Here is a 25,881-nt window from a genome sequence, read left to right as displayed (position 1 = left end):
CAAAAACTATGATTCAGCAAGCAGAACATTTTGCTAGGGAGAAAGGGTGCAAGAGAAGAAAGGCAACAAAAAAAATTATAGACTGATTTTGTTAGAATGAGTTAACTGCGTTGGATGTTCCTCTAAGGTAGTTTTGGGTTTTCTTTTTTACTCGATATGAAATTAGGTTGACTCTTAGAATGTCTTTTTGTTGTTTTTTTTACTCGTATTGGTGTTTATTTTAATATTTTTTCATCAATGAACCTGTTTTCCAACTAATTTGCATTGGTTAGGTGTACTTTTTCTTTATTTATTTAGCGCGAGTTTTACTTTCGCTAAAGAGCCTAAGAGGCAGCGTTTAGCTTTTCCCCAAGCGCCTTATCTCCTTCTCCGGCGTTTGAAAATGCACAACACAGAGGAGAAAGCCGTCGTCTACTGGCGCAAAATCCCACACCTCAAATGCGACGCCGTTTCCACCAAACCCTTCCATAATTCTTCCACCCTCACCTTCTCCTCCGCCACCGCTGATGCCACCCGCTGCAAATTCGCCTCCGTTTCGGTTGCTGAAACCAAACTCCACCACGATTTCGCTCCCACGGCAACTCAGCTCCTTAAGCACCCGCTCGCCGTCATTGCCTTTCTTCCCCGAGATGTCTCCCTCTTCTCCGCCGGAGCCATTGCCGGCGCCGCCGCTAAGACCGTCACAGCTCCCCTCGACCGCATCAAACTTCTCATGCAGGTGCGAGAAAGGAAAAATAGTTCTTTTATTTTATTTTTCTGATTATAGAGTTTGAATTGCCTGTTATGCTGAACTTTCGTTAACGGCGTGTTTGGATGAGCTTCAATTTTGCGTTCAGAAAATATGCTAAACAAAATGTATTAATTTACAGTGTTGCGAGTGAGATTTTTAGTGTATTTAGTTAGTAAAAAATGCGTGCTTTGCAGACTCATGGTGTACGGGTCGGGCAAGAGAGTGCTAAGAAGGCAATGAGTTTCATTGAGGTAATTTCTATGTATATTTCATGAATCCTAAGGTTTTTGGTGCGGAATGGTTTTGTTTCTGCATTTATCTCTCTGGAGATTCAATAGTGATTAATGAATGATTTCTACTTGTTGACAAAGCTAATGCATGTTGCCATTGCTATAAAAGGGGCAGGCCGGTACACAAACATCCGGGGTTAACACATGCTGCCGTTGCTATACAATGAGTAATTCGTAATAGACTAATAGGTGGCTACTCACGTGAAGATATGATATGAGGATGATAGCTAAGATATTGACTAGTATTATGTTAAGTAGTTTAGTCAAACATGTTGAATCATCTTCCTAATATAGTAGTCTAACAGTTTATTTGTTCAGTTAGAAAGTTTATTCATGAGTTTTATGATAAAAGTACTCTTTGAATTTTGATATCCAGTCTTAAGAAGTACTAATTTTAAAATTGTTTCCAATTGCACCCATAAGTATTGTTGTATAATTGGACTATTGCTGCTAGGAATTATGAGTGATCAATTTCTTACTTGAAATGATTATGAGACTAAAAAGAGAGTACTAAAAGATGGAATTTTAGGAGGTGCATCTGGAAGTTCCAGACGTCCTTGCTAGAGTTCATTGCTTTGAAATGGTTGGGTACTTTATGTACCACTTATTTGTGAAAATTTCATTAGTGTCAAATAATAAGACATGAAATTTCTGTTTGTACATGGTTAAAACATTTGTCTGCATGGTGCTGGTTAGTAATTTATAGCTAATGGAGTTGGCCAGGCTTTTTGCTATTCGGTTTTTCTATAGAATCAACTTTTCTTTAGCCAACAAAGTGGTGGACGAGCAGACATTAGGAGAGGGTAAGGGAAAGAAAAATGTTGGCTAATTATTGGCTGAAAAAAGTTGGTTTCCAATTTTGTCCCTTTGCGATTAATGGTGCTGGAAGCTAGTTGTATCCAACTTTTAGAAAGCAAATTGGAATATTCTTTCTGTAAATATTTTCTGCTCACTAATAGAAGGTTACTTTTACACTTCTGTTAATAATGGTTTGTTTTTTCACATCTTGCTTTTATTAAGCAGAATTTATTGATCTTTCAATTCCTTTGTTTGATAATCTTCTGTTTTCTCCATTTAGATGCAATAGATCAGAGTATTATAAATTGTTATACTAGATCTCACGTGATCACAAATTACAGGCTATAACAGTTATAGCAAAGGAAGAAGGCATTAAAGGTTACTGGAAGGGAAACCTCCCCCAGGTCAGTCTTTAGTATAACTAGGAATGAAAGTATTTGGAATTTTCATATTTATGTCTCCTTTATCCTTTCAGTGAACTACAATGTTCACTTTTTTAGTGTTTCTTCTTTAATGTTCCAGGTGATTCGGGTTGTTCCTTATAGTGCTGTCCAGCTTTTTGCATATGAAATTTACAAGGTTGTCCTTAATTATATTTTTGAAGTTCTAAGATCAAGTATCACCTGTCCATGCATAATGTTCTGCTTTTTGGATCTACAGAAAATATTCAGGGGACAGAATGGTGAGCTCTCTGTTGTGGCAAGACTTACAGCAGGTGCTTTTGCTGGCATGACATCCACTTTTGTAAGTAATTAAGCAGAGGGCTAGGGCCCTAGCTTTGATAGGTTAACTGATTTTGTTGTAGACATCAGACTTCATAACAAAAGCTTGATGCCAACAATTTTATTTTATGTAAACCAATCTTTTAATATCCCTATATCTTGTTCATTTATGTATGATGATGCCTTTTTTGTAGATAACTTATCCATTAGATGTCCTGAGATTGCGATTAGCTGTTGAACCTGGTTATCGAACTATGTCACAGGTATGATTGGCTGAACTGCTGTGATATTTAAGCAAGGTGAAGGTGAACCATGTTGTGGCTTTTGCAGGTTGCCCTGAGCATGATAAGGGAGGAAGGAATTGCATCTTTCTACAGGGGCCTTGGGCCTTCGCTTATTGCAATAGCTCCGTATATTGCAGCAAACTTTTGTGTTTTTGACCTGTAAGTTCATTTATAATCTGTCTCAAAATTCAGGGAGAAAGAACTTGGATTGAAATGATAGATCCTGATCTTATTTGGATTATAGATTGAAGAAGTCATTGCCCGAGAAATATCAAAAGAGAACCGAAACATCAATACTCACTGCCTTGCTTTCGGCCTCGCTTGCCACACTTACATGCTATCCTTTGGACACTGTGCGAAGACAAATGCAATTGAAGGGTACGCCTTATACAACGGTATTAGAGGCCCTTTCAGGTGACAATTACTTCTGTTCTATCTTTCAGCATATAAGTATAAACAATGTATAGTCAAACATACACTAATTATAAGATTTTACATTTCTTTGGAAACATCTTTTTTTTTTGTGGGGGGGGGGGGGGGGGGGGGGGAGTAAAGGAAAATGATAAAGAAAGAAAGAAACAAGAAAGATATAAAAAACTTGTTCCAAGTTTGTTCTGAATTCATCTACTAGTCACTGGAACCTTCGGATGCATTGGTGCAGGTATTGTGGCACGAGATGGAGTTGTCGGCTTATATCGGGGATTTCTGCCTAATGCTCTAAAAACCCTACCAAACAGCAGGTTCCCAATATTGCATTGCCTACATAAATAAGATTACTAGCATTCCACATATTGACTATGTTGCCATTAAGCAATGCATAGATTATTTATCTTCATCCAAACTTTCCTTCCTAACGTCTAGTTGTTTTGATTTCTCGCCTGCTTCAATCTGCAGCATCAAGCTTACCACATATGACCTTGTTAAGCGCCTAATTGCTGCTAGTGAGAAAGAGTTTCAAACAATTACAGAGGAAAACCGCAACAAACAACAGAACATCAACAGTCAAGCATAATGAAACTATTTTTCAGTGTTTTCAGCCATTCTTTTGCTGAGTTTAAGTTTGATGCACTAGCAGTGTAAAACATTTTACACAGTCGTGCGATCACATCCGTTCTTTTGGATGATCATTCACGCGGTCAATGTGAAAGGTAGTTATTTTTACTGATGTGACATTACGTAATTGGATGCACATGTAAAACTGTTTTACATTGACAGTGCATCAAAATTAAATTCTTCTTTTGCTACCTGAAAACATTTCTGAGACTTGCTTTGGCCTAACTTCCACCAGTATTGACAATCATACACCAGCCAATGTTTCTGTATATGTTGGCCGAGAATTTTGTAGAATATATAAGTTTCTCTAGGTGCGCTGTAAATGCAATATTCTTTTGATGAATTAATTATTAGCTATGATTTTTTGGGGATGTTAATTGCTATAGCTACTTAACTGACTGGTGGAATATGAAAGAAAAGAAAAAACTGGTTGCTACTTACAAATTCATCTTCTGTACATATTTTATTCATTTTAAATGATATTTGTGTCGTTTTATTTTTTTTCTAATTGTTAACAAATTTTCTACCGACTACATATGTACGCAGCCTTGACAAATCTTGGAAGGTAAAAATAATTCTGGCACACAAAACATGTTTCTTTCTTGATTGCAGCACACTTCATCCATACAGTGAGATAATGCAGTTTAAAATTCAGAAGCACAACTCTCTTCACATATTCATATTTTATCTATAGGTGTTACAGACTCTTTGAATGGTAAGATATACTGTACTCATAATAAGCATGAGGGACACTACTGGGACAGTGATTCATCTTAATTATCAAAATCATTCAAAAGGGGAACCTCTTTTAGAGGTGTAGGATACATCTCAGTGATTTTCCAGCAATCAGAAGATCAAAGGCTTTGTTAATCTCATCAAATGGAAGCTCGTGTGTGATGAACTTGTCTAGATTTACCACCTAAAAAGTTATAAGTAAGTATTAGACCATGCATGTGTTTTACTAATATTAACAATACTCTTTTCATTTTGAAATAACTCTAAAAAATAGTAATAAATTAATTTTGAATGTATTAAATTGCATAAATTGACATAAATATCCTTAGACAAGTTAAAGTAATGGTATCATTTTAATAATAATAATAATATAAATGGGTAGTTATTCCAGAAATTTCAACTTATTGTAAACCTTGATAACTCTACTAAAATGGAAAGATTAAAATAAAATAATAGTATTTGTAAATAAAGCATAGATCATAAGTCATTCTTTAAATTTTTGAAAAAGAAATTGCAAGGAGGGATGAAGATCATTACTCCATGCATGCATTCATTGGCAAAATGAGGCAACTGGGTTTTCCCTTTGAAACCTCCAAAAACTGATCCTATCATTCTGCGACCATTGAACAGCTCCATTGGGTGAATTGGAAGCAATTCTGGTTTTGAGTGAATTCCTAGTACTACAGTCAATCCCCAACCCTGCATCACAAAAACTTCACGTGAAATTTGGAGAGGTGGTGTATGATACTTCAGCAATCTCAAAGAGATAAGTAATTGGTCATCATTTAAATTATGTTTTTTTTTATTTCTCATAATATCTCACATCCTAATAGACGAAAGACTAATTTTCTGCAGACCTGAGCTCCATTTAGAGAATTGTTGCTGTCTAATAGATTTCTTAATTGCTTAATTCACAAGGGAGGATTCGAATCCCAAAAAGTTTTTTAAGCGGTTAATTGAGCTAATAACTCAACTAATCCAACTTGGTTATAATTTTAATTATGTTATGGAACTATAATAATTAAGGATAAAACAAGTAGCTACTATGAAAAAAAAAGCAGAAATTAAATAATATAACCTCATGAGCAGACAAGAAGGCTTCCCTTAGAACGTCCAAGTTGCCAGCACATTCAAAACTGTAATCTACACCTCCTCCGGTCATTTCCTTGATTCTCTGCAAATGAATTCATTAGGCAATGGCAAATTTTTAAGTTATAGAATGTGAAAATCAAAACATTTAAACCAATAAAAATACAACTTGACGAGGACAACACGTTAATAATAATAATAATGATAACAATAATAATAATGATAACGATAATAATAATAATAATACAGGTGTATGTTATAATTTTTCTTTTGTGAAATGATTAAATAGAAGTATAGAAGACTGAGCAAGGAAGTACCAACCTCATTCACTGGTTTCTCTTCATCTCTTGGATTTATGAAATCTGTGACTCCCATCGCTTGGGCTTTAACCACATAGAAAATGTATATATTAATATACTTACTTGTATAACAGATTACAAATTATAGTGGAAAATGTATAAAGTATTATAAAGTTTGTTTTTTTGGGGTTTTCACTGGATTTTCCAGCCCAATAGATTAAAGACTAATCTATCGCGGATATGAGTTCCATTAAAAGTTTGTCGCCGACTAATAGGTTACTGTTGCTGTATGAACAAGACAAAATTCTAATTTCCAACACTTGTTTAAGTGGACTAGTGGTCTAACTATTAAACCAATTGGTTTAATTATAAAGTAAGTTAATTAATAACATTTGGAAGTGTTTCTCCATTTTTCTTGCATCAAATCCTACCTTCAAAAGTGACTAAAATTTAAAAGCTTCTTGTTAGGATTTCAAGTATAGGTGGTAAAAAAAAAAAATTTTACATTGATCAATAATTAATTAAGTAGGTGTATATCATAAAGATAACTTAAAAATTCACTATTATATATGCCAAAAAATAGTATAAATTAAGAATTAATTAGGATATGATTTTTTATTAAGTCTATTGGCTTAAAATCTTTCCGTGATTTGAACTGTACATACATTTCAACACTTAAAATAATGAAAATTAAATTAGGGAAAGTACCTTTGATGAATTTGTCTGGATTAATGTCCACACCTATTATTTTTGATGCACCCCTAGCTCGTGCCCCTTCTGCAACCTACACCAGCCCAAGTAGTTTTTTAATTTTTTGTGCTTTTAATTAAAAATCCTAATTTTAAATTAAAAATAAAAGAAAGAAAACAAAAAAAAGGAAATATAAAGGAAGTGTTAAATATAGTTTCTTAGGTGGATGTAAAAATAGACTTTTCCAATTCTGTGAGGAGGTGTTTGATATATATTAGGTTAATAGGTTTTACGTAAAAATACATATGATAACAAAAATAATAAAATTAATTCACACATGCCACAACCTTGATTCCGTTGGTAAACATGATAAACAAAGTGAAAGACATACACATTGTACAACATTGCTGCCACATAACAATTAAAATTACATTTTTTGTATTTATCATATATTTAAATTAATATTATTAATTTTTTATTTTTCTATTTAAATTATTAGTCTCTTAACATTTTCTTTTTATGTTGATTCATGTATCAGAGTGATAATTAACTCATTATTATCCCAATTACTTAATTTACTTTTGTATTTGGTCATGCCACAAAAAAAGTAAACGAGGACTAACTAAGAAAATGAAGATGACACCTACTATTTATGACCGTTGTTACTTTTTCAATTTAGTACTCAGATTTAGCTAATTTATATTTTAAATGTGCATGTTAAGAATATAATAATAATAAAATTTAAAATTTTAAGTATTAAAAAAGTAAAAAAAAAAAATTACATTTTTAACTTCTAGTCAATTTTTTTTTTTGGTGTTCTTAAAATTTGTCGTTGAGACATAAGTTAGAACTTTACTACTTTTCTAATCTTTTGTGCCAATAAATATCCACCATTACAAGTATGATTGAAATCTGAAGACTGTGTCCATAAAATGATAAAATCAAAGAAAGTAAAAGAAAATTAACACATGGAAACAGTGACGGTTCCAGAAAATATTGTGAGTGGGATAAAATATACATAATATGATAATAATTTTTATAATTATACTTTGTTATTATAAAATATAATTTATTTTTAAATTATTTAACTAACAAATTAAAATACTAAAATAATAATATATAAATTAAAATTTCATTTTTTAGCTTTTATATTTTAAAAAGATTAAATAATTTTTTTATTGTCAATACAATCAAATGCCCCTCTTTTTATATATGTCGTTAAATAATCATTTAAAAATTCATCTGTCATACAATTAAAAAATTGATTCTTTATAATATTTCTATTTAAAAAATTTTTTTTAACTGATGTTGTCCTAGAAAAAACTAAAGTTAACTTAAAAAAAAACTACCAATAAATAAACAGTATTATTTTGATTTCTTATTTATTATTATTATTTATTTAACCATTTTTTATTTAATATTCAATATAAGATTAATATTTTTATTAGGGGTAAAGTATATTTTTTGTCCCCGAAGTTTGGCAAAAGTTTTAAAAATACTCCTAAATTTTATTTTGTTTCAATTTTGTTCCAAAAGTTTTCGATTTGCATCAAATATATCCTGAGAGACTAAATTTTTTTAAAATTTAAGACCAATATAACAATAATGCATGAAAAATATGTTTGATTTGCTTGTGTTGAGGAGTTATTCTTATGAAATTGTTGTTGAATTGATCTTAAATTTTTTGAAAAATTAACCATCAAGGGTATATTTGATGCAAATCGAAAATTTATGGGACAAAATTGAAACAAAATAAAACTTAGGAGAATTTTTGAAACTTTTATCATACTTTAAGAATAAAAAATATACTTTACCCTTTTATTAGTCATTTTTAATTTAATATTAAAATTAGTTTAATAAGATAATATATTTAATTTAAAATTAATTAACAGAATAATTTTATATATTTATAATCAAATCTAATAAAATATTGGGTTGAATTCTATTGACTATCAAATATTTTTATTATCTTAAAATTAAGATACTAACCTAGCTAGCGGTAATTTATAGAAGAGAGAATAATGTTTGAAATATATTATTTTAAACGAGTAAACAATTAAAATAGTATCGAAAAATTTACATCGCTAATAAATAATAACTCTAAAAAGTGTTAACAACAAATAAGTCCCGAAAAATTAGATATATATTAAATATTAAATATATATTTTAAAAAAAGACTTTAAATGTCATATTTTGATGTAATTTTTTACAAATAATATTAAAAAATAAGATATTTTTATTCTCAAAAATTTATAATTTTATGTCAACAAAATTGTTTTAAAAATTTTTAATTGTGAATGACTAAATTTTTTTGAAAAATAAAAAAAAAATCTAGAAATCAAATTTTGTTCTAAATATTTTTATTGACATCTTCTAAATATTTATTCAAATGTTGAAACAAAAATTAAATTAAATGAATATGTCAGTTGTTAAATACGAATTTTTTTTGTCACTTCTATTAAATATAATATTTATTAGTTATTTTTTATCCTAATTTTTAAATTATTCAACAATTATTTTGTTTATGCCTGAATCTTTTATATATATATATATATATATATATATATATATATATACACGGCACAATAATAATATTCATTAAGTATATAAACAAAGTTTTTTAAATTTTAAATTTTTTTATTAGTTGTAATTATAAAATAATAAATTTATAATTATTTTACTTTTTTTTAAAGTTATTGTAACAAATTTATTTGAATCTTAAATTATCATTTGTTTTTACATAATTAAAATTGATGAATGAAATTCAATTATAATAAAGTCAAATTTAATTATATAGTTTGAACAAATAAATTTTATTATTATATATTAATTAAAAAAATTTTAAACTTCACTGGGCACTTGCCCCCGCTTCCTTGAACATGACTCCGTCCTTGTCATGAAGAGGTTTTGGTGGGAGGGGAAACATTCTTATACATGTTTTCAGTCAATCAAAATATTGATATTTTAAATATTTGTCTCTTTAAAATTCTCGTTTTAACTTTAGTTCTTTATTTTTAGCCCCTAGCTACAAATTAAATATAATATGAATTGTGATATTATAAAGACATAAAAAGATAATAATGAATTTATAAGATAAACTATTTTTTTTAATATATACTTACATGAATTAAATACATATTGTTAATTTATAAATACGTGCCAAACTTTATTAAACAAATAACTAAAAAAAAAAAAAATCAAAACCAATAATTTTTTACTTAAAAAAAAAATCACCGGTGTAGGGACAAAAAAAATAAATATTTACTATAGTACTTAAAAGTTTATTATTTAAGTGTTAAAAAAAATAAATAAGTAATATTTTATTTAAACATATAAAACTTAATAAATTTAAAATTTATTATAAAAAATAAATTAAACACCATAAAATTGACCAAAACAATAATAATGGCGCAAGAAAATTATTAACTTACAGCAAGCCCCACAGCACCTAAGCCAAAAACTGCAACAGTGGAGTCAGCATGCACATTTGCACTGTTCCAAGCAGCTCCAACTCCTTCATTAATTTAATTTAAATTAATTTAAATATTTGTTTTGATTTCAGCAAAATCACCATCACAACAAATCTATGTATGCAACATGTCATAATAACTGAAATACTGAATTCAACCCACTAAAAAGAACTATTCAACTAGATTTTTTTTTATATATAATAAATTCAAGTCCGCACAACACAAAATCAAGTGTGCTTAACAAGATAATTAACCAATATTCAAAACTGAATTCAAACCAAGCTGATGTTCAAATAATTGTTTGACAGTTTTCCCTTCTTCTCATCATGTTGTCCACCTCTTTGAAAAATTATTGTATATTCATAGAAGATGAGTAATTGTGTTTCATCTATCTTTATCATATTGGAAATCAGAATAAATAATCGAAATAGTTCTTATAAATTTTTGTTTCAAATAAATTAGTGTCTAATAAAATAATTAAAAAATTAGTTCTCAATAAAATTTAAAAAAAAAATCAAATTTCTTTATCTTTTAAAACTTTTTATTTATTTTTATTAAATATTTAAAAATAAAGATTTATTTGTCTTTTTATTTTATTAATGATTAATATATATAATGTTTTAAAAGATTAAAAATTAATTCATCATTTTCTATTTTTTAGACTAATTTAAATATTTATTATATTAAATTCATCAAAATTCATAAATATATATATAGGCCTTGCAAGAATAAATTTGCTAGAAAAAAATTATCATGATCATCAGTTCATTTTTCCTAATTATTAATTAGCAATTATTTTTTCATTTATCGTGTTTATGCATGCTCACCTCATAGGAACAATAGGCACAATTTTTATAATTAAAGTCAGAAACAATCTATATTACGTATTTTTTTATAGGAACTAATTGTATCCAGTAGCTGATATATTTATTAAGATTTAACCAAAAGTCAAGATCCAAAACAAAAATTAATTAAATATCTGGTTAACATCGTTTTATTCAAACAAAGAATTAATTTAACCAAGTTGAATTATTTCAATAGTTAATTCATTACTCAGATTAAATAAATATTAAAATTTTAAATTTTATTTTATACATATAACATCTTAATTAATAATAAATTTTTAAATAAAATTTAAATTTGTGACGAATTAGTATTTGACTTACTTTTTAACTTGTCAGAACGTGAAAATAGATTTTTTCTATTTTTTTTACTGAAAGAATAAAATGTGATTTTTTACCTTTAATTCTATAAGTAAAACCAAAAATTAATAAGAGAAAATAATGAATGATGAAATCACACACTGAACACTATTCAATTTTTTTCTACTGGAGACCACAATCCATTTTTTTGGTGACTAATTAATTCCCTCTATTATTTCACACGCTTTAATTTTCCTTTTTTTTTTGTGAATGTTATGGTATTTAAAAAGTAGTGTTTATTTATTAAAATAAATTAAAATTAATATTTAATTTAAAAAAGATAAAAATAAATTATTTTTAAAAATTTAAAACTTACCACAACAAATAAGTTAGACAACAATTGATAAATACCATAGAATTAGTATTTTTTTTTCTCTGTGTTTTTTCCCTTTTGTTTGTGTTTGTGTGCCTCGTGGCTCGTGGGGTTTGCGTACCTTTTTGTGACCCTGTGTATCACGAAAGTCTAACTAAAAGTTGAAACGCTACCTGAAACTACTTTTTCCCTTGCCTAGGAATATACCAAAAAGAAATAAGAAAAAGTCGGAAACAAACAAAACTCACTGAAAACCTAAAGTTAGTAATTTACCAAAAATAAAATAAATATTGGTAACAAATTTATTTATTTATTTTTAATTCAACAGTTAAAATATCACATGACGTTATTGCATGTGAATGATATATATAAAAATACAGATAACTTTCTGAAAGTGACTTGTCCGTAAATAACTCTACGTCTCTTAAATAACTACACTCGGAGTACGTAATAGATATTTTGCCAATTTTGAATGATCAGTAATTAAATATATTTGTCTAGAAACAGAATTTTCAAGTCAATTAAATCCATAATTAATGCCTAGGTCAATTTGCGCTTCTCAATTTTGTCGTTATATTCTTAGAGAGTTAAAATCGGTACAGTACTTAAAAAAAGAAATGTCTGAAGTGGAAGACTCCATTTAATTGGACAAAGACTATTAAAATTTTAAATTTTATATTTTTTTATAAATTTTGTTTAATTATTAATTTTATCATATATTTTTAAGACATATATTAATTAAATTAAAAAAAGTGAAAAATTAATAATGATCCCTATTTGTTATCATAATATTAATAATGGTCCCTATAATCACATGAGAAGCACATGACAGGAAACAGAATGGTTGAAATTTATGAAAATAAATCATAGAACTACACGCAACCACATAGCAACAATGTTCCTTAAAATAATTCATGATTACTATTTTAAAAGTTTTTCGGTTAATTATTCGAGTTAAATTTAACAATAGAATAATATAAAATTTATTTAAAATTTTGAGTATGAAAAAAATATTTAAAATATTAGAAACTAAATAAAATTTGACACAAATATTAAGAACCAAATATTACTTTTTCTTTTTTTTTTTTATTATGTCCCTACTGTATGTTATGTTAGTCAACTACACAATACCCTAATCCAATAGATTCATACTAGTCAAATGAAACTAAATGACAAGTGAACAATAGTTTCATAGTCAATATACAATTAACATATAGAAAAAAAATAAAAAATTAATTAACTAGGCATATTTTCTCATTTTATTAAAGGTAAAACGTTAAATAAAACTGTTCAATGTATATAGTTATATACAAACTATAAAATCATTGTTCAGTTAAATTTTATTTTGTACACATGTAAAAATTCAATATTTTAATGTTTTTCTAAAAAAGATGAACCTAAGTCAAGTTAATTTATTCTTTCGTTAATTTTTATTAACATATCACTCTTAACTGCTAATGCTAATGACATGTGAGGTAAAGTATTATGTAAAAACTTAATACAAACTAATAATTTAATTTTGATTGACTGATATGATAAAATAGTTTTATATCTTACGTAATAACATATTATTAAAAATAAATATTTTTTATATTAATAATATAAATAATTATTTAAAAGAATAGATATAATTGAATAAATATTTAAAATATTTTAAAATATATATATGTAAATTGGTCTTTAAAAATTTTTATATGAGACGTTTTTGAATTTAAAATTTTATTACATATATTGAGATTTTTAAAATTTATAAAAATAAGTTATAAATTTTTATCCTAACCTGAATCATTATTTTTATTTGGATAAAAAGAGTTTTAAGAATGTGACAAAACAATTTATGTCTTATTTTTGTAAAGTTCAAAAACCTCAAGTAATGAAAACTTTTTTGAAGACGAAAAAGACACAAAATTCATTAGGAACCTATTTAAATGTATACTCAGTATTTTATACATCAAATTAAATTCTAAAAATAAAGTTATGAAAAAAAGACTAATTTAAATAATTTTTGTAAAATTAGTTTGGCAACAAGGAAGAGATACATAGTTTTTGAGAATAGTAGGGAGTGACATACCGGTGGAGACACCGCAACTGATGAGGGTAAGTTGTTTGAGGCTTGGAGCGAGTTGAGGGTTGATGTGGACCACACAAGCAGAGTCAACGACGGTGTACTCAGCAAAAGTTGATGTGTTCAAGAAATGGTAAATCGGTTTTCCTTGAACCGTTGTGAACCTGCTTTTTCCATCACTTTCCATAACCTTCTTCATTGGGTTCACGCCAAACCTCTCACACATGTTTGTTACGGAACTCTTGCAGTAACAGCATTCTCCACATTCTCCGTTGAATATTGGCACCACTATGTCCCCTTCTCTTATGTCTGTTACTCCTTCTCCCACACTCTCCACAACCCTTCAAATTCATCAATTAATTAACATAATAAGATCAAATCGTGTTTTCATTATTTAATTTGTCACTGTCACGTGCTATTTTTTGCTGTTTGATAATTATTGATCCAACACAGAAATAATAAGATATTTGATATGATATTATGATTCACCATCTTAACTATACACTCAAATTAACTACTAAAATTAATTATTAATATAAATATATATTAAAAATAATAATAATATAAATACATGTTAACTAATTTTAATATTATTTTAATGTATAAATAATATTTTTATATTATGATAATAGCCAGAACAAATAAAGAAAAAAATATTTAATAGTGTGAATCATGTTAGTAAAGACTAAAAAGAAATTAACAGACAATATTTTAAAGTTAATATTTGACATGTTATATCATTACTTAACGAAATAAACATACATAATTAAAATTGACCATTTTTAAATTTTATCGGATAAAAACAAAAAAAAAATTATTTTTATAAAGATTTAAAACAAAAAAACAAATGTTTTATAAGAATAAATAATTATTTAAATGAATATTTAATTTATAATAAAATTTTCCAAAAAGGAAAAAAATTGAGAATAGTTGAGAGCTAGATAACATATATTATTTATGCGTCCTTCTCTTGTTTCTATTTATCCCAATATTTACTAATTTACTAACTAAACATGAAATATATGATTTTGTTTGGTTATAATCTTAACACAAAAATACAGCAGGGGATGCATATATATATATATATATATATATATATATATATATATATATGGTTATATCAAGACAAAATAATTTACAAAGAAAATAAAATTTCCTATTAAAGTGTGCAATAATTTTTATTTTATTTAAAAAAACACTAATATCTATTTTTTAGTATCCTTTTCCATAACCCCCATCTTTTTCTTCTAGCTATGATCATCTAAAACATGATACTATTCTATTCCTTTTCCTTCATCAACCTTCACAAGTTCAAGTTCAAAAACCATATATATATATATATATGAAGTAATTAGTGCTAAGAACCCTTCTTACCCGGAAGCTTCATGGCCAAAAATCCGAGGAAAAGCGCGCTGAGCTTCATTCTTTAATTTGGTACAGAACAGAGAAGAAAGGAGAAATAGAAAATAAAACCAGAAATAAAACCAACATGAGAAAATTAAATGTAGACAATATAACTTTTATTAATTCATTAATTAATAATAAGAGATTATAACATATATTTATATGTACCTCAGCTTTCCAACATGCTAGATCGGTATGACATATTGAAGTGTAGAGGATCTTGATCCGAACCTCCATTTTCTGAGGAGGATGAACAATAACTTGTTCCACCACAAAGGGTTCTCCAGGACCATAAGCCACCGCAGCTATTTCAAATTAATGCAACCAATTTTAATTTAGGATATATATAAAATTATCATGTGCTAAGGGAAATTAGTGGCACATTCTTAATACCTCTGCATTGGATGTTCTTTCCTCTGCTCTCACTTGGCTTCAACTTCAATGAGCCATTCCCATTTGCATCAACCTCTGAACCTACCATTTTTACTTTTCTTTCTTAAAAGGAGATGATTTTCTTCAAGTGGCCTTCTTTATTACTCTATAGTTTGGAAGTAGAAGCAGATGGACTGATTCAATTAGCAACTTCATGACCCATATATATAAAGGACAGTTTTCACAGCTAAACAGTGATTCTTTTTTTTTTTATAATTTCTTTCTTATATATATGGTAATAAAGTATAGAAAGTCAAATGAATTAATGCAGACGGTACAATTTTCATGCATTATTTTTTTGTTTAAAGTAGCTTACTTTTACTTCATTATCAAGATTTTTGTTTATTTAGTTTTTTTTTTCCTGCTGATACGTTAGGCTGTTTTTTTTTATATTTGAAGATTAGTTGTGATTTATGTTAATATTATCATGTTTTTGTGTAATAGAATATAGAAGGTTGTTGGTGTAAATAAAAATCATAAATAATAATTTTATATAAGACAAAAAATTAACGAAAATTAACAAAATTCTCTTCATTTCTAAACCACAGAAATATTATTAATGATTTTTTTAGATAAGAACAAATTCAACAAATATGATTAATATTTATTGATTGACATAAAATCTAGTCTCATAACAATATATTATACTATTCTATTATAATATTAAGGTATTACACCATCACAACTTTCTATTAAAATTAATTTGCGCTGATGTTATGGTAAGAAATTTTCCTCCAGGTGGTATACAGGTGTAGGATGAGTGGATGACGATGGGGTTTTAATTTTGAACTTTTGTGCGGTGAATGAATAATAATAGGAAAATGATTGATTTCTTGCAAAGGTGGCTGATTGAATCCGTCAAGTATTAAATGGCCAATAGAGGCGGCTGTTTTGAAATACCGACCTTTGTTTATCTTATGACGATGTAACACGGATTATAGTAGGGATATATGGGAGTAAATGATGAAATTAGTCATTGAAAAATCACGTTTTTTAAATTAATTTTAAATTTTTTTAATTAAATTTATCTTTTAAAAATTTTAAATTTATCATGTTAGTTTTTTTGTTATTTTATTTGTTGATGATGTCAAAATTTACTAATAATATATCAAATAACACTTCAACATATATCTAAAAATTTTAATTGACTATTACTATGATTAGTTTATAAAATTAGATAAAATTAATTTTAAATTAAAGAATTTCAATACCTCAAATTCTTTTGACAATTAGATTTTTATTCGATCTAATTCATAATTTATTATATTAATAGTCAATTAAATTTTTTAAATATATGTTGGAGTATCATTTAATATATCATATTAGTAAATTTTGATACCATCATGGTATTATCAAATAAAATAAAGAAAAGACTAATATGACTAATTTAAAATTTTAAAAAAAAAATTTTAGAGATCAATTTAAAAAATAAATATTTTTTTAAAAATTAATTTAACTATTTACTTAATAAATAAATTTGGAAAAAAAAAACATTGAGATAGGCTCGTAGATTTTTAATGAGAAAAGTGTTAGATAAGCTTAGCACAGAGTAATTGTAACATTGGACTAAGGTTTGGTTTTTGGTAAAGCTTTTTTAAAAGAAAATTATTTTATATTTGATAAATAAAAAAATATGTATTTGTATTTATAATTTTTAAATTAAAAATATTTAAAATAAAATTTTTTAAAGTTAGTTTGACTTTATCAAACTTAAAATATTTAATATAATTTTATATATTAATTAATTTTTAAATTTGACTTTATTATTTATGTCTATTATGATTTTTTAATTTTAAAAATTATTTTATTAAATATAATTGTGATATTTATATTTATTAAAATTTATTTGTAATTTGATTTTATTAAATATAGATGTTACAACTTTGAAAAGTTATTTTTTAAAAAACAATTTTCATAAACTATGTTCAAAAAGTAAAATTTTTATCAAATTAAACTTAAGCCTCTAATAAAATAGAATAAAAGCTCAACTGAATAATAAAATGTATGTAAAGTTATAAATTTTTAAGTATAGTGTTAAAATTATTCTTTAGAGACTTATTTGACATCATTTCAAATATATCTCTTATTTATTACAAAGTTTTGTTAGGGACTTGATTTTTTTTTAAATCTATAACTTTATTGCAATTTTTTTTAAATGTACTTATCTTATTTCTCATTTAGGAATTGGGATCGTGACACACCCATGAGAGAATGTTTAAATCCCCTTGAATTTGGATTTGAGGATTTGAAAATTTAATAATTTTTTTTGTTTGAACTATATATAAAGTAAAAGTTTATTTGATTAAATCTCATAATTTTATATTATAATTAAACTCAAATTTTCTTTTTAAATGAATTTTATTGAAATTGAAATTATTTGGTATGTTAAAAATATAAAAATATTTTTACTTTTTAGGTATTAATGTAAAAGAAAATGGTTGGAAGTAATGTTTTAAAAAATGGACTGAATTGGTCAATTAAATTGGTCAGACTAAAAATCATTTGACTATGCAATTCGATTGATAAGTTAAAATCACATGTTTATGAACCGTCCATAAATTACTAGACCGGATAAAAACTGGTAAGTCAGATCGAACTAGAATCCATGACAAAAAAAAAATTTTTATATATAATAAATTATTCTTATCTTTAGTATTATAACAAAATATATATAAAATACACTTATTATTTAGATAAAAAATTTGCGAATTAAAATATAACTAAAATAATAATTTAAAAGTATCATGATAAAGATATACATTACTCTTTGCAGTTTAAAGTGGCTCTGCTAGGACTTTTGAAAGGTAATTTTAATTTTCAGTGTACAATTCAAACGAAGTGATCAATCAGTGGGAGATTGTTAGTAATCAACCAAGGAGTGAACGTGCCCAGGAGATTCACGGATAGCAACAATTGCTGATCTTTCAAGCATTGATGGTCAGACGGATGAGGAAAAATCGATTATGGTGTTGGATGAGAAAGACATTCAGGTGGGAATAGAACGCTACTCCAAAAGCTTAATAGGAAGCTTACTAGCTGATAAACAATCGTCGATTGGAACAATAGAATCAGCAATTCAATCAATTCGGAGAGAACTATAAGGTTTTAGTGTCATTGACCATGGAAGGAATATTTTCCAGTTTTTCTTTAAAGATGAAAAAGATGTGGTAAGAATCGAAAGCGGCGCACCATGGCTATTCAAAAACTACATACTTAACCTAAAAATATAGAAAGAGGATGGACAGATTGAAGAAATTGATTTTACTCAAGTCTCTATATGGATTCAGCTGTGGAGGCTATCGGAACATTACAAGACAAAAGGATTGGGAAGGAAGATTGGTTGCTCACTTGGTGAAGTTTTAGATGTAGACTTGTTTCAAATTAGAGAAAAGGAGCATAGCATTGTAAAAATTCAGATCTGCCTAGACATCACCAAACTGATCAAAAGAAGTCTATGTATAGCATGTCTTAACAAGAAGATTATGGAAGTGGCATTGAAATATGAAGCATCGGTAATTTCTGCAATTATTGCAGACACATGGGGCATGAAGTGAGGGTATGTAGTTTTTATATTGAAGATTCCTTAAAGGGAGAGGTTAAAGAAAAGAAGTGGGGGGTGGGGTGTGGCTCAAGGCTACCCAAATTGAAAAAACAGAAAATAATATGAAAGAAAGTCATTCTCTAACACAACACCAAACCAAGCAAGCCATGAGAAGAAGACTAGAAAATCGATACCTATTAATCTGATCAAGGGGTTGGCAAGCTTATCTATGCAGTCACAACAACAGAAAAGACTTGAAAAAGACAAGGAGGTTTTAAGTAAAGATAAAAGGATGTTGGAAGTACAAGAATCAGATTAACTCATAATATTATGCTCTCAAGCAATAATAGAGGAACAACAACCTAACAAATGTTAGAAAGAGTACATCCAATGACCCATGAAGATGATAATGTGAAACTGTCGGGGTCTGGAAAATCCCTTAATAGTTCACAACATCCAAGGAATATGTAAATCCCATTCTCTCGAGGTAATATTTTTGTGCAAAACAAAAAATAGTATTTCGAATGTGATGGCTAAATATAATAAAGTTGGATTTTAGGATGCCTTTTGTGTGGAATCTGGAGGTATTTCTGGTGGATTAGTCATAGCTTGGAAGGATAGTGCAACAGTTTCAATTCGACAAAGTGAAGAATACCTTATCTTCTTTGATTGGATAGACCCTACTAATAAAAAAATGAAAGGTGGTGGCAGCACACTTACATTGTGATGAAAGAGTCAAAGAAGAATAATATAAAAGAATTCTTAAGCTTAAAACGATGGCCAGCCCTTACTTTCTCATGATTGAGGACATTAATGCCATTTTAGCATGTCATGAGAAGGAAGGAGGGTGCATGAAATCAGTCGTATCCATAGATGAGTTCAACAACTTCATAAATGATGGTGAGATAGTGGATTTGGGTTCGAAGAATGGAAGTTTACTTGGTGCAATAGGCAATATGGAGAGAATCTAATTCATGAGAGAATTGACAGATGTCTCACATCACAACAAGTCTAAATGGAATATCCGAGGGCAATCGTATTGCATTTGGATGACTCAGGATTCGATCATTTTCTGCTGTTGCTAATGGCGGATAGAGAAGAACATAAAGGCAAAATAAAATTTTGATTTCAAGAGAGGTGGTGTGGAAGTGAAGAAGTTACGACAATGATAAAAGAAGATTGGCTCACCCAAGTGGAAGGATCATCGATGTTCAAATTCTTCACTAAATTGAAAAAATATAAACAAGCTCTTGTGGAATGGTAGACAACCAACCTCAGTAACTTCCAAAAGGTGATTTCAAAGGTAAAAACTCAACTGGAATAGGAAAAAGAGAAAGGAACAGAAGCAGACAGAGTCAGAGTGCTACAATTAGATGAGGAGTTATCAGAAACCTACATAAATGAAGAGCAATATTATAGAGAAAAATTCAGAACACAGTGATTGAAATAGGAAGATCAAAACGCAAGGCTTTTCCATGCAAAATTCTAGAATAGAACCAGAAAAATAAAATATATAGACTACAAAATAATACCGGCGAGTTCAGTTCGGACAGAGAAGAAATAGCTTAGATAGCTACAGAATATTTCGAAGAGCTCATCACATCCTCAAAACCTAGACCAATCGCAGTAGAATTACAATATTCGGGGGTAAAAGTTGATGATGAGACAAATAGGAGGATTACAAGAAGAGTTTCGGAAGAGGAGATAAAAAAAGCTACATTCTTAATCAACCCATTCTCAGCACCATAAAATGACAAATTCACAGCTAAATTTTATCAACACTTTTGGGAGGTTATCAAAGGTGACCTAGTTGAAGCGATAAAGAGTTTCTTCTCGAGCGGAAGAAAGTTAAAGGCACTGAACCATACACATATTTATCTAATTTCGAAGATACCAAATGCAAAAACAATGAATCAGGTTCGTCCCATTAGTCTAAGTAGTGTATTCTGTAAAATTATTTTCAAAATCCTAGTACACAGAATGCAGGGTATCTTAGATAAAATCACCAGTGATAATCAGAGTACTTTCATCAAATGATGGTTGATTAGTGATAATATACTAATTTCTCATGAACTAATGCACTTTTTGAAGAATAAAAACTATGGAGATTATGATATGGCAGTGAACTTGACATGAGCAAGGCATACGACTGAGTTGAATGGTGTTTTGTGTGGAAGGTTATGGAAAAATTAGGCTTCTACCCTAAATGGATTGATTGGATCAAGAAATGTGTTACCACGGTGTCATGCTTTGTTACTGTGGATAGTCAACCACATGGTTTCTTCAAACCATGTAGGAGATTGAGACAAGGCGATCCCCTTTCACCCTATATTTTTTTACTTTGTGCAGAAGGACTGTCCCATCTGCTCCACAGAAGAGAATAAAGAAGAAAAGTTTCAGGCATAAGACTCAATGGTAGATGTCATACAATCAGTCACTTATTTTTCGCAGATGATTCGATTCTTTTTTGCAAGGCTAATGATCAAGAAAGTTAAAATTTACTAAAGTTGTTGGATGATTATAGTGACATAAGCGGGCAGGTTATCAATCTAGCCAAATCTTTAATATTTTTCAGCAAAAATACTCCTAATAAGGTGAGAGAGACACTAGCACAATCTCTTTAGATACTACATGTTGGCAGACAAAATGAATGCCTAAGCCTATTAGCAGTGGTAAACAAATCCAAGAAACAAAAATTCAATTTTATCAAGGATAAAGTGGACAAAAAGCTACAAGCTTGGAAGAGGTCACTATTATCCGCAAACGGAAGAGAAGTTTCTAGTGTACGCTATTGCAACTGCAGTGCCTATATATACACTAAGTTGTTTCAAGCTTCTAGATACACTACTAGAGGAAATTCAAAAGAAGATTATGAACTTTTGGTGGGATTAAAAAGGTTCGAAGAGAAAGTTACAGTAGGTAAAATGGGACATTATTTGCTGGGAAAAGAAGATTGGGGGATTGGAGTTTAAAGATCTAAAGGTGTTCAACCAAGCAATGCTTGCAAAGCAAAGTTGGTGGATGTAATACCCTTGCTACCAGAATGTCACGCTTTCGACTGCGCCACTCTGATAGCATAGATATTACGACGACTTAAAATAATATTTAATACTAAGATAGGAGCCTTTTAACACTTGGAACCATATAAACTTTTCTTTAAAAAGAATAAAAACCAAAAATACTTTTTATTAAAAAACATACATATATGCATACAAACCAGATACCACACTTATTAATAATAATAATAATAATAATAATAATAATAATAATAATAATAATAATAATAATAATAATAATAACTTACAAGCATTACATACCACAACTCCTATCCCTCTTATGAAAATTATAAAGATAATGGCGAGGTAAACTAATAATTAAAATAATACAAAATATTGCAAAATCAGAAACGAAATAAACTCTTCATAAACGTCTTCGTCCATATCCTGAAAAGAGAAATTTATAGGCAGGTGAGAACATCATCCTTTGCAGGGTTCTCAGTAGAGGGTTAAAGAATTGTCATAACAGGATATGTAAAAGAAAATTGTTTTCAAATATAGTGATCATTACTCATCTTATGTATCTTTTTGAAAACCAATAGTTTAACATTCAAAATCCAAAACCTTTTCAAAAGAAAAAATCAGTTAATTATCCAAAATTCAAAACCTTTTTCTGTCTTATAAAAATCTTAAAAGTTTTCTTACACTGTATGAATGACCAACCTGTTCCAAGCATAGGTTCATTAAATCTATGCTGAACTAGCTTGATTTTTCATACTTTACCAAATATCAAACACAACCAACCACGGCCTCTGGCACATCACATAATCAACCATGGTCTCAGGCCCAATTAACTCAATCAACAGTCAATTCACCACAATCCAACCAATCAGTCACAAACACAAGTAATAAGGTTCAAATACGATCAAGAGCCATTACATCAGGTATAGCAATTAGTAGTTAAACAGAGTTTATTCACAAAAGCAAACCAATTACAATATGCACATTCAAACAATGTCACAAAGATGCATATGATGAATATCTATCCTAATTGGCGATGATATCACTTGTCGGTTTAACTGCCAACCCGATACATCCTCTTGGGATGTCACCTTTCAGTCACGAATAAAATTGGTACCCCAGGGATATGGTGCCCAGCAAACTGTTCAAGGGATATAGTGCCCAACACACTCTTGTGATTCGTAAGGATGTGAACGGGAAACTCAGCCTTAGTCCTTACATTACCTAAGGATATAGTACTCGGTACACTCTTGCGACTTAACAGATCTCATCTCAATCAAAATCAAACTCATCTTTATCCCAATTTCAAAATCATTCTTGACTCATTTACTTTAAGAAACAAAATGTATTCAATTCACATTTCGAGAAGAATTATTTTTTCTCAAATCAAATTCCTTTAAAACCAAAACTGCTTTTGGTAACACTCTCTGAAAATGCCAAGCAACTTCAAAATCATATCAATTGTAAATCTCTTCGAAAAGACTCAAAAATCATTCATTCTTGAACCATTCGCTTAACTACTTTAAATCAAGAGTTGTTAACTAAAATCCACGGCAAACCCTCAAGACCTTAGGGGAGACCAACCAATCTCATTTTCTTGAATTCAATAAAGATTCTTAAAATCATAGCTTCGAATCAGTCAAAATAAAATTTAAAAAAGAAGTCCCGAACCAGTTTCACAATCTAATTATTTAAAACAAAACCAATTCATCTAAATAAACACCAATTTCAGTTTCATTCTTAAATCTGAAACATTTCCAAAGGCTCGGAAATTGTTCCATTTTTGCTAAATCAAGGATTAACGAATACTTTAACTTTTTCCATGACGTCGCAAAACAAAATTATTTAATCAAAATTCAATTAATTGTAAATTCACAAAAACTCCTCCGAATGTAGTTTTTTTAATCAAATTCAAAATGGACCTAATAAATATAATACTTTTCTGAAATAAATTAAAATTGAAAGATAATTCTTTTCTAAATAAATCAAAATGAAGATACAATATTTCTGTTAATAAATAAAACTCAACTTAATGCCTTTCTCCATAACTCAAAATTAGTGTAATTCATTATTTTCTTAGTAAATCAAAATTAGATAATACAATTTCTCAAAATCCAAACTTCTCGAAATAACATTTCATGCAAAGCCTGAAATTTTATAACAAACTTTCGGCAATACCTCTCCTAAAACTTGGACTTTGCCAACCTTCTCGGTTCCCAACTAAACCATTTTCAAATCAAACCAATTCCAAAATTAAATCATTCTCAATAGATAAAATCCATTTTCAAAATTCCAGAAAACTAATTCAACAACTGCCACTTTAACAAAATCAATTAGTAATTCAACCAAATAAGCAGTCATACTCATCCAAAACAGACCAGACAATCCATAAAACTTACACAATCACCAAAAATACATTTTTCAATTAATATATATTTATAACAACTCCTAAATATAAAAACCCCTACCTCAAAAATTCGAAACCCATAAACCAAATGCGTCAAAGAAACCCTTTTTCTCTTGGAGCAAAATCAGTGGCGGCCGCAACCACAGCTCCATTATATCCGCAGCCATGGAAGCAACTTAAATTCACCAACATGCAGTAACCGAAACTCGATTCTAAGGCATTATCGTCACAAGAACCTTAGCAACATATAACAAAACAACGACTAACAAAGTTCAGAACAAGGAACAAATTACTGGATTTACGAATAACCGAGAAAACGGAGTAGCGACAGCTCCGGTGATGACCCAACAACCTGATGTCGCATGAAACAACCATTGAACTCAGCACGCAAGACCCGAAACTCGACCCTACATTACAAATATCTCAGAACCTTTAATAACGCATAACAGAATACCAATTTTCAAAGGTTCCAGAACAAAACGCTTACTGAGAAGACAAGGGTTCCACCGGCAGTTTTCAGCGGTCAGAATGACGACACGAAGTTTCGATGGTGACTGGACAGCGACGAATGGCGGCGCAACAACAACCCAGACGCGACGACGGCGAACCCATCAACACGATGACAACGGCAACTCCGCGACGGCTCCCTTTTGCGCATCTTCTCCTTCTTCTGTTTACGATTCCAACGGCGGCAAGGACGGGTTCGGTGGTGAAGATCCAACAAAGCTGGCGGTGACGGGTTTCCTCCATGCCTGTGAGCAGGACGACGGCGATTTGCGGTGAGGGCGACTGCGGCAGGGACAGTTAGACGCGAGGCAAGATCTCCTCTTCCTTAACGCCGCACTCTCTCTCTCTCTCTCCAGGGCTTGACAACAACGACAGTGCCAACCCAGCCCTGCCGGCGCCGTCACCTCCCTTTCTCCTCTTCCCTCTTTGTGCTTTCCTTCTTCCTCTTTCTTCATTTTCTTCCTTTCTCAGCTGCTACTGCTGTGTTATGTTTGTATGGAGTTTGAGTGTAGTAGGTGTTGGGGGTGAGGGGAGTGACGACTAGAGTTTTGGTAGGATGGTGAGTTGAGCGAGTGTTAATAAAATTAAGATTTGGGTTAGGGTTCCAAGTTGGGGATTTTGGAATTAAGATAGTGTAGTAATTTTAATAAAATAAAAGTATAGAGTAATAATCTAAATTCAAATTAAATATAAAATAATTATTTTTGAAAAATTATTTTATTATTAACTTGCAACCGATTTTCGAATAAATATTAATTCAATTAAAACTAGAGATAAATAAATTAATTTGATTTTTAATTCATAAAATCAAACTAAAATCTCAATTATTAAAA

General features: G+C 29.2%; 2 protein-coding genes and 1 long non-coding RNA gene across 3 annotated transcripts; 1 reads left to right on the top strand and 2 right to left on the bottom strand.

Moving 5' to 3' along the window:
* Window positions 1-308: 308 nt before the first annotated feature.
* Window positions 309-4,373, top strand: LOC130976837 (probable envelope ADP,ATP carrier protein, chloroplastic). The gene is made up of 10 exons (XM_057901775.1): window positions 309-718; window positions 925-981; window positions 2,160-2,222; window positions 2,341-2,397; window positions 2,479-2,562; window positions 2,735-2,803; window positions 2,871-2,983; window positions 3,069-3,238; window positions 3,486-3,564; window positions 3,719-4,373. Exons 1-10 carry the CDS (start codon window positions 383-385, stop codon window positions 3,834-3,836), a joined length of 1,146 nt encoding a protein of 381 aa, XP_057757758.1. The 5' UTR covers window positions 309-382; the 3' UTR covers window positions 3,837-4,373.
* A 76-nt stretch (window positions 4,374-4,449) lies between these two features.
* On the bottom strand, window positions 4,450-15,755 carry LOC130976836 (alcohol dehydrogenase-like 4). Its single transcript, XM_057901774.1, has 10 exons — window positions 15,538-15,755; window positions 15,313-15,449; window positions 15,115-15,164; window positions 13,747-14,081; window positions 10,122-10,204; window positions 6,709-6,784; window positions 6,023-6,084; window positions 5,691-5,786; window positions 5,150-5,311; window positions 4,450-4,796 (listed from the first exon to the last, which is right to left on the bottom strand). Exons 1-10 carry the CDS (start codon window positions 15,623-15,625, stop codon window positions 4,686-4,688), a joined length of 1,200 nt encoding a protein of 399 aa, XP_057757757.1. The 5' UTR covers window positions 15,626-15,755; the 3' UTR covers window positions 4,450-4,685.
* A 6,583-nt stretch (window positions 15,756-22,338) lies between these two features.
* LOC130976838 (uncharacterized) lies at window positions 22,339-25,651 on the bottom strand. The gene is made up of 3 exons (XR_009084777.1): window positions 25,029-25,651; window positions 24,603-24,948; window positions 22,339-22,560 (listed from the first exon to the last, which is right to left on the bottom strand). It is a non-coding gene; the product is annotated as an uncharacterized LOC130976838 (long non-coding RNA).
* Window positions 25,652-25,881: the final 230 nt, after the last annotated feature.

The sequence above is a fragment of the Arachis stenosperma genome, chromosome 4 (assembly GCF_014773155.1).
Source record: "Arachis stenosperma cultivar V10309 chromosome 4, arast.V10309.gnm1.PFL2, whole genome shotgun sequence".
NCBI classification, from domain to species: domain Eukaryota; kingdom Viridiplantae; phylum Streptophyta; class Magnoliopsida; order Fabales; family Fabaceae; genus Arachis; species Arachis stenosperma.
The sequence above is the reverse complement of the archived record's forward strand: the minus strand, read 5'-3'. Positions and strand labels throughout refer to the sequence as shown.

Bases quoted from the DNA above. Each gene is read 5' to 3' on its own strand.
- LOC130976837 (XM_057901775.1), top strand. From the start codon at position 383: ATGCACAACACAGAGGAGAAAGCCGTCGTCTACTGGCGCAAAATCCCA. The intron at 2,398-2,478 runs GTTGTCCTTAAT...TTGGATCTACAG, and splicing joins TTGCATATGAAATTTACAAG to AAAATATTCAGGGGACAGAA. The intron at 3,239-3,485 runs GTGACAATTACT...GCATTGGTGCAG, and splicing joins GGTATTAGAGGCCCTTTCAG to GTATTGTGGCACGAGATGGA.
- LOC130976836 (XM_057901774.1), bottom strand. From the start codon at position 15,625: ATGGTAGGTTCAGAGGTTGATGCAAATGGGAATGGCTCATTGAAGTTG. The intron at 15,165-15,312 runs GTACATATAAAT...ACCAAATTAAAG, and splicing joins TAGCATGTTGGAAAGCTGAG to AATGAAGCTCAGCGCGCTTT. The intron at 5,787-6,022 runs GTTGGTACTTCC...ATTCATTTGCAG, and splicing joins AAGAGAAACCAGTGAATGAG to AGAATCAAGGAAATGACCGG.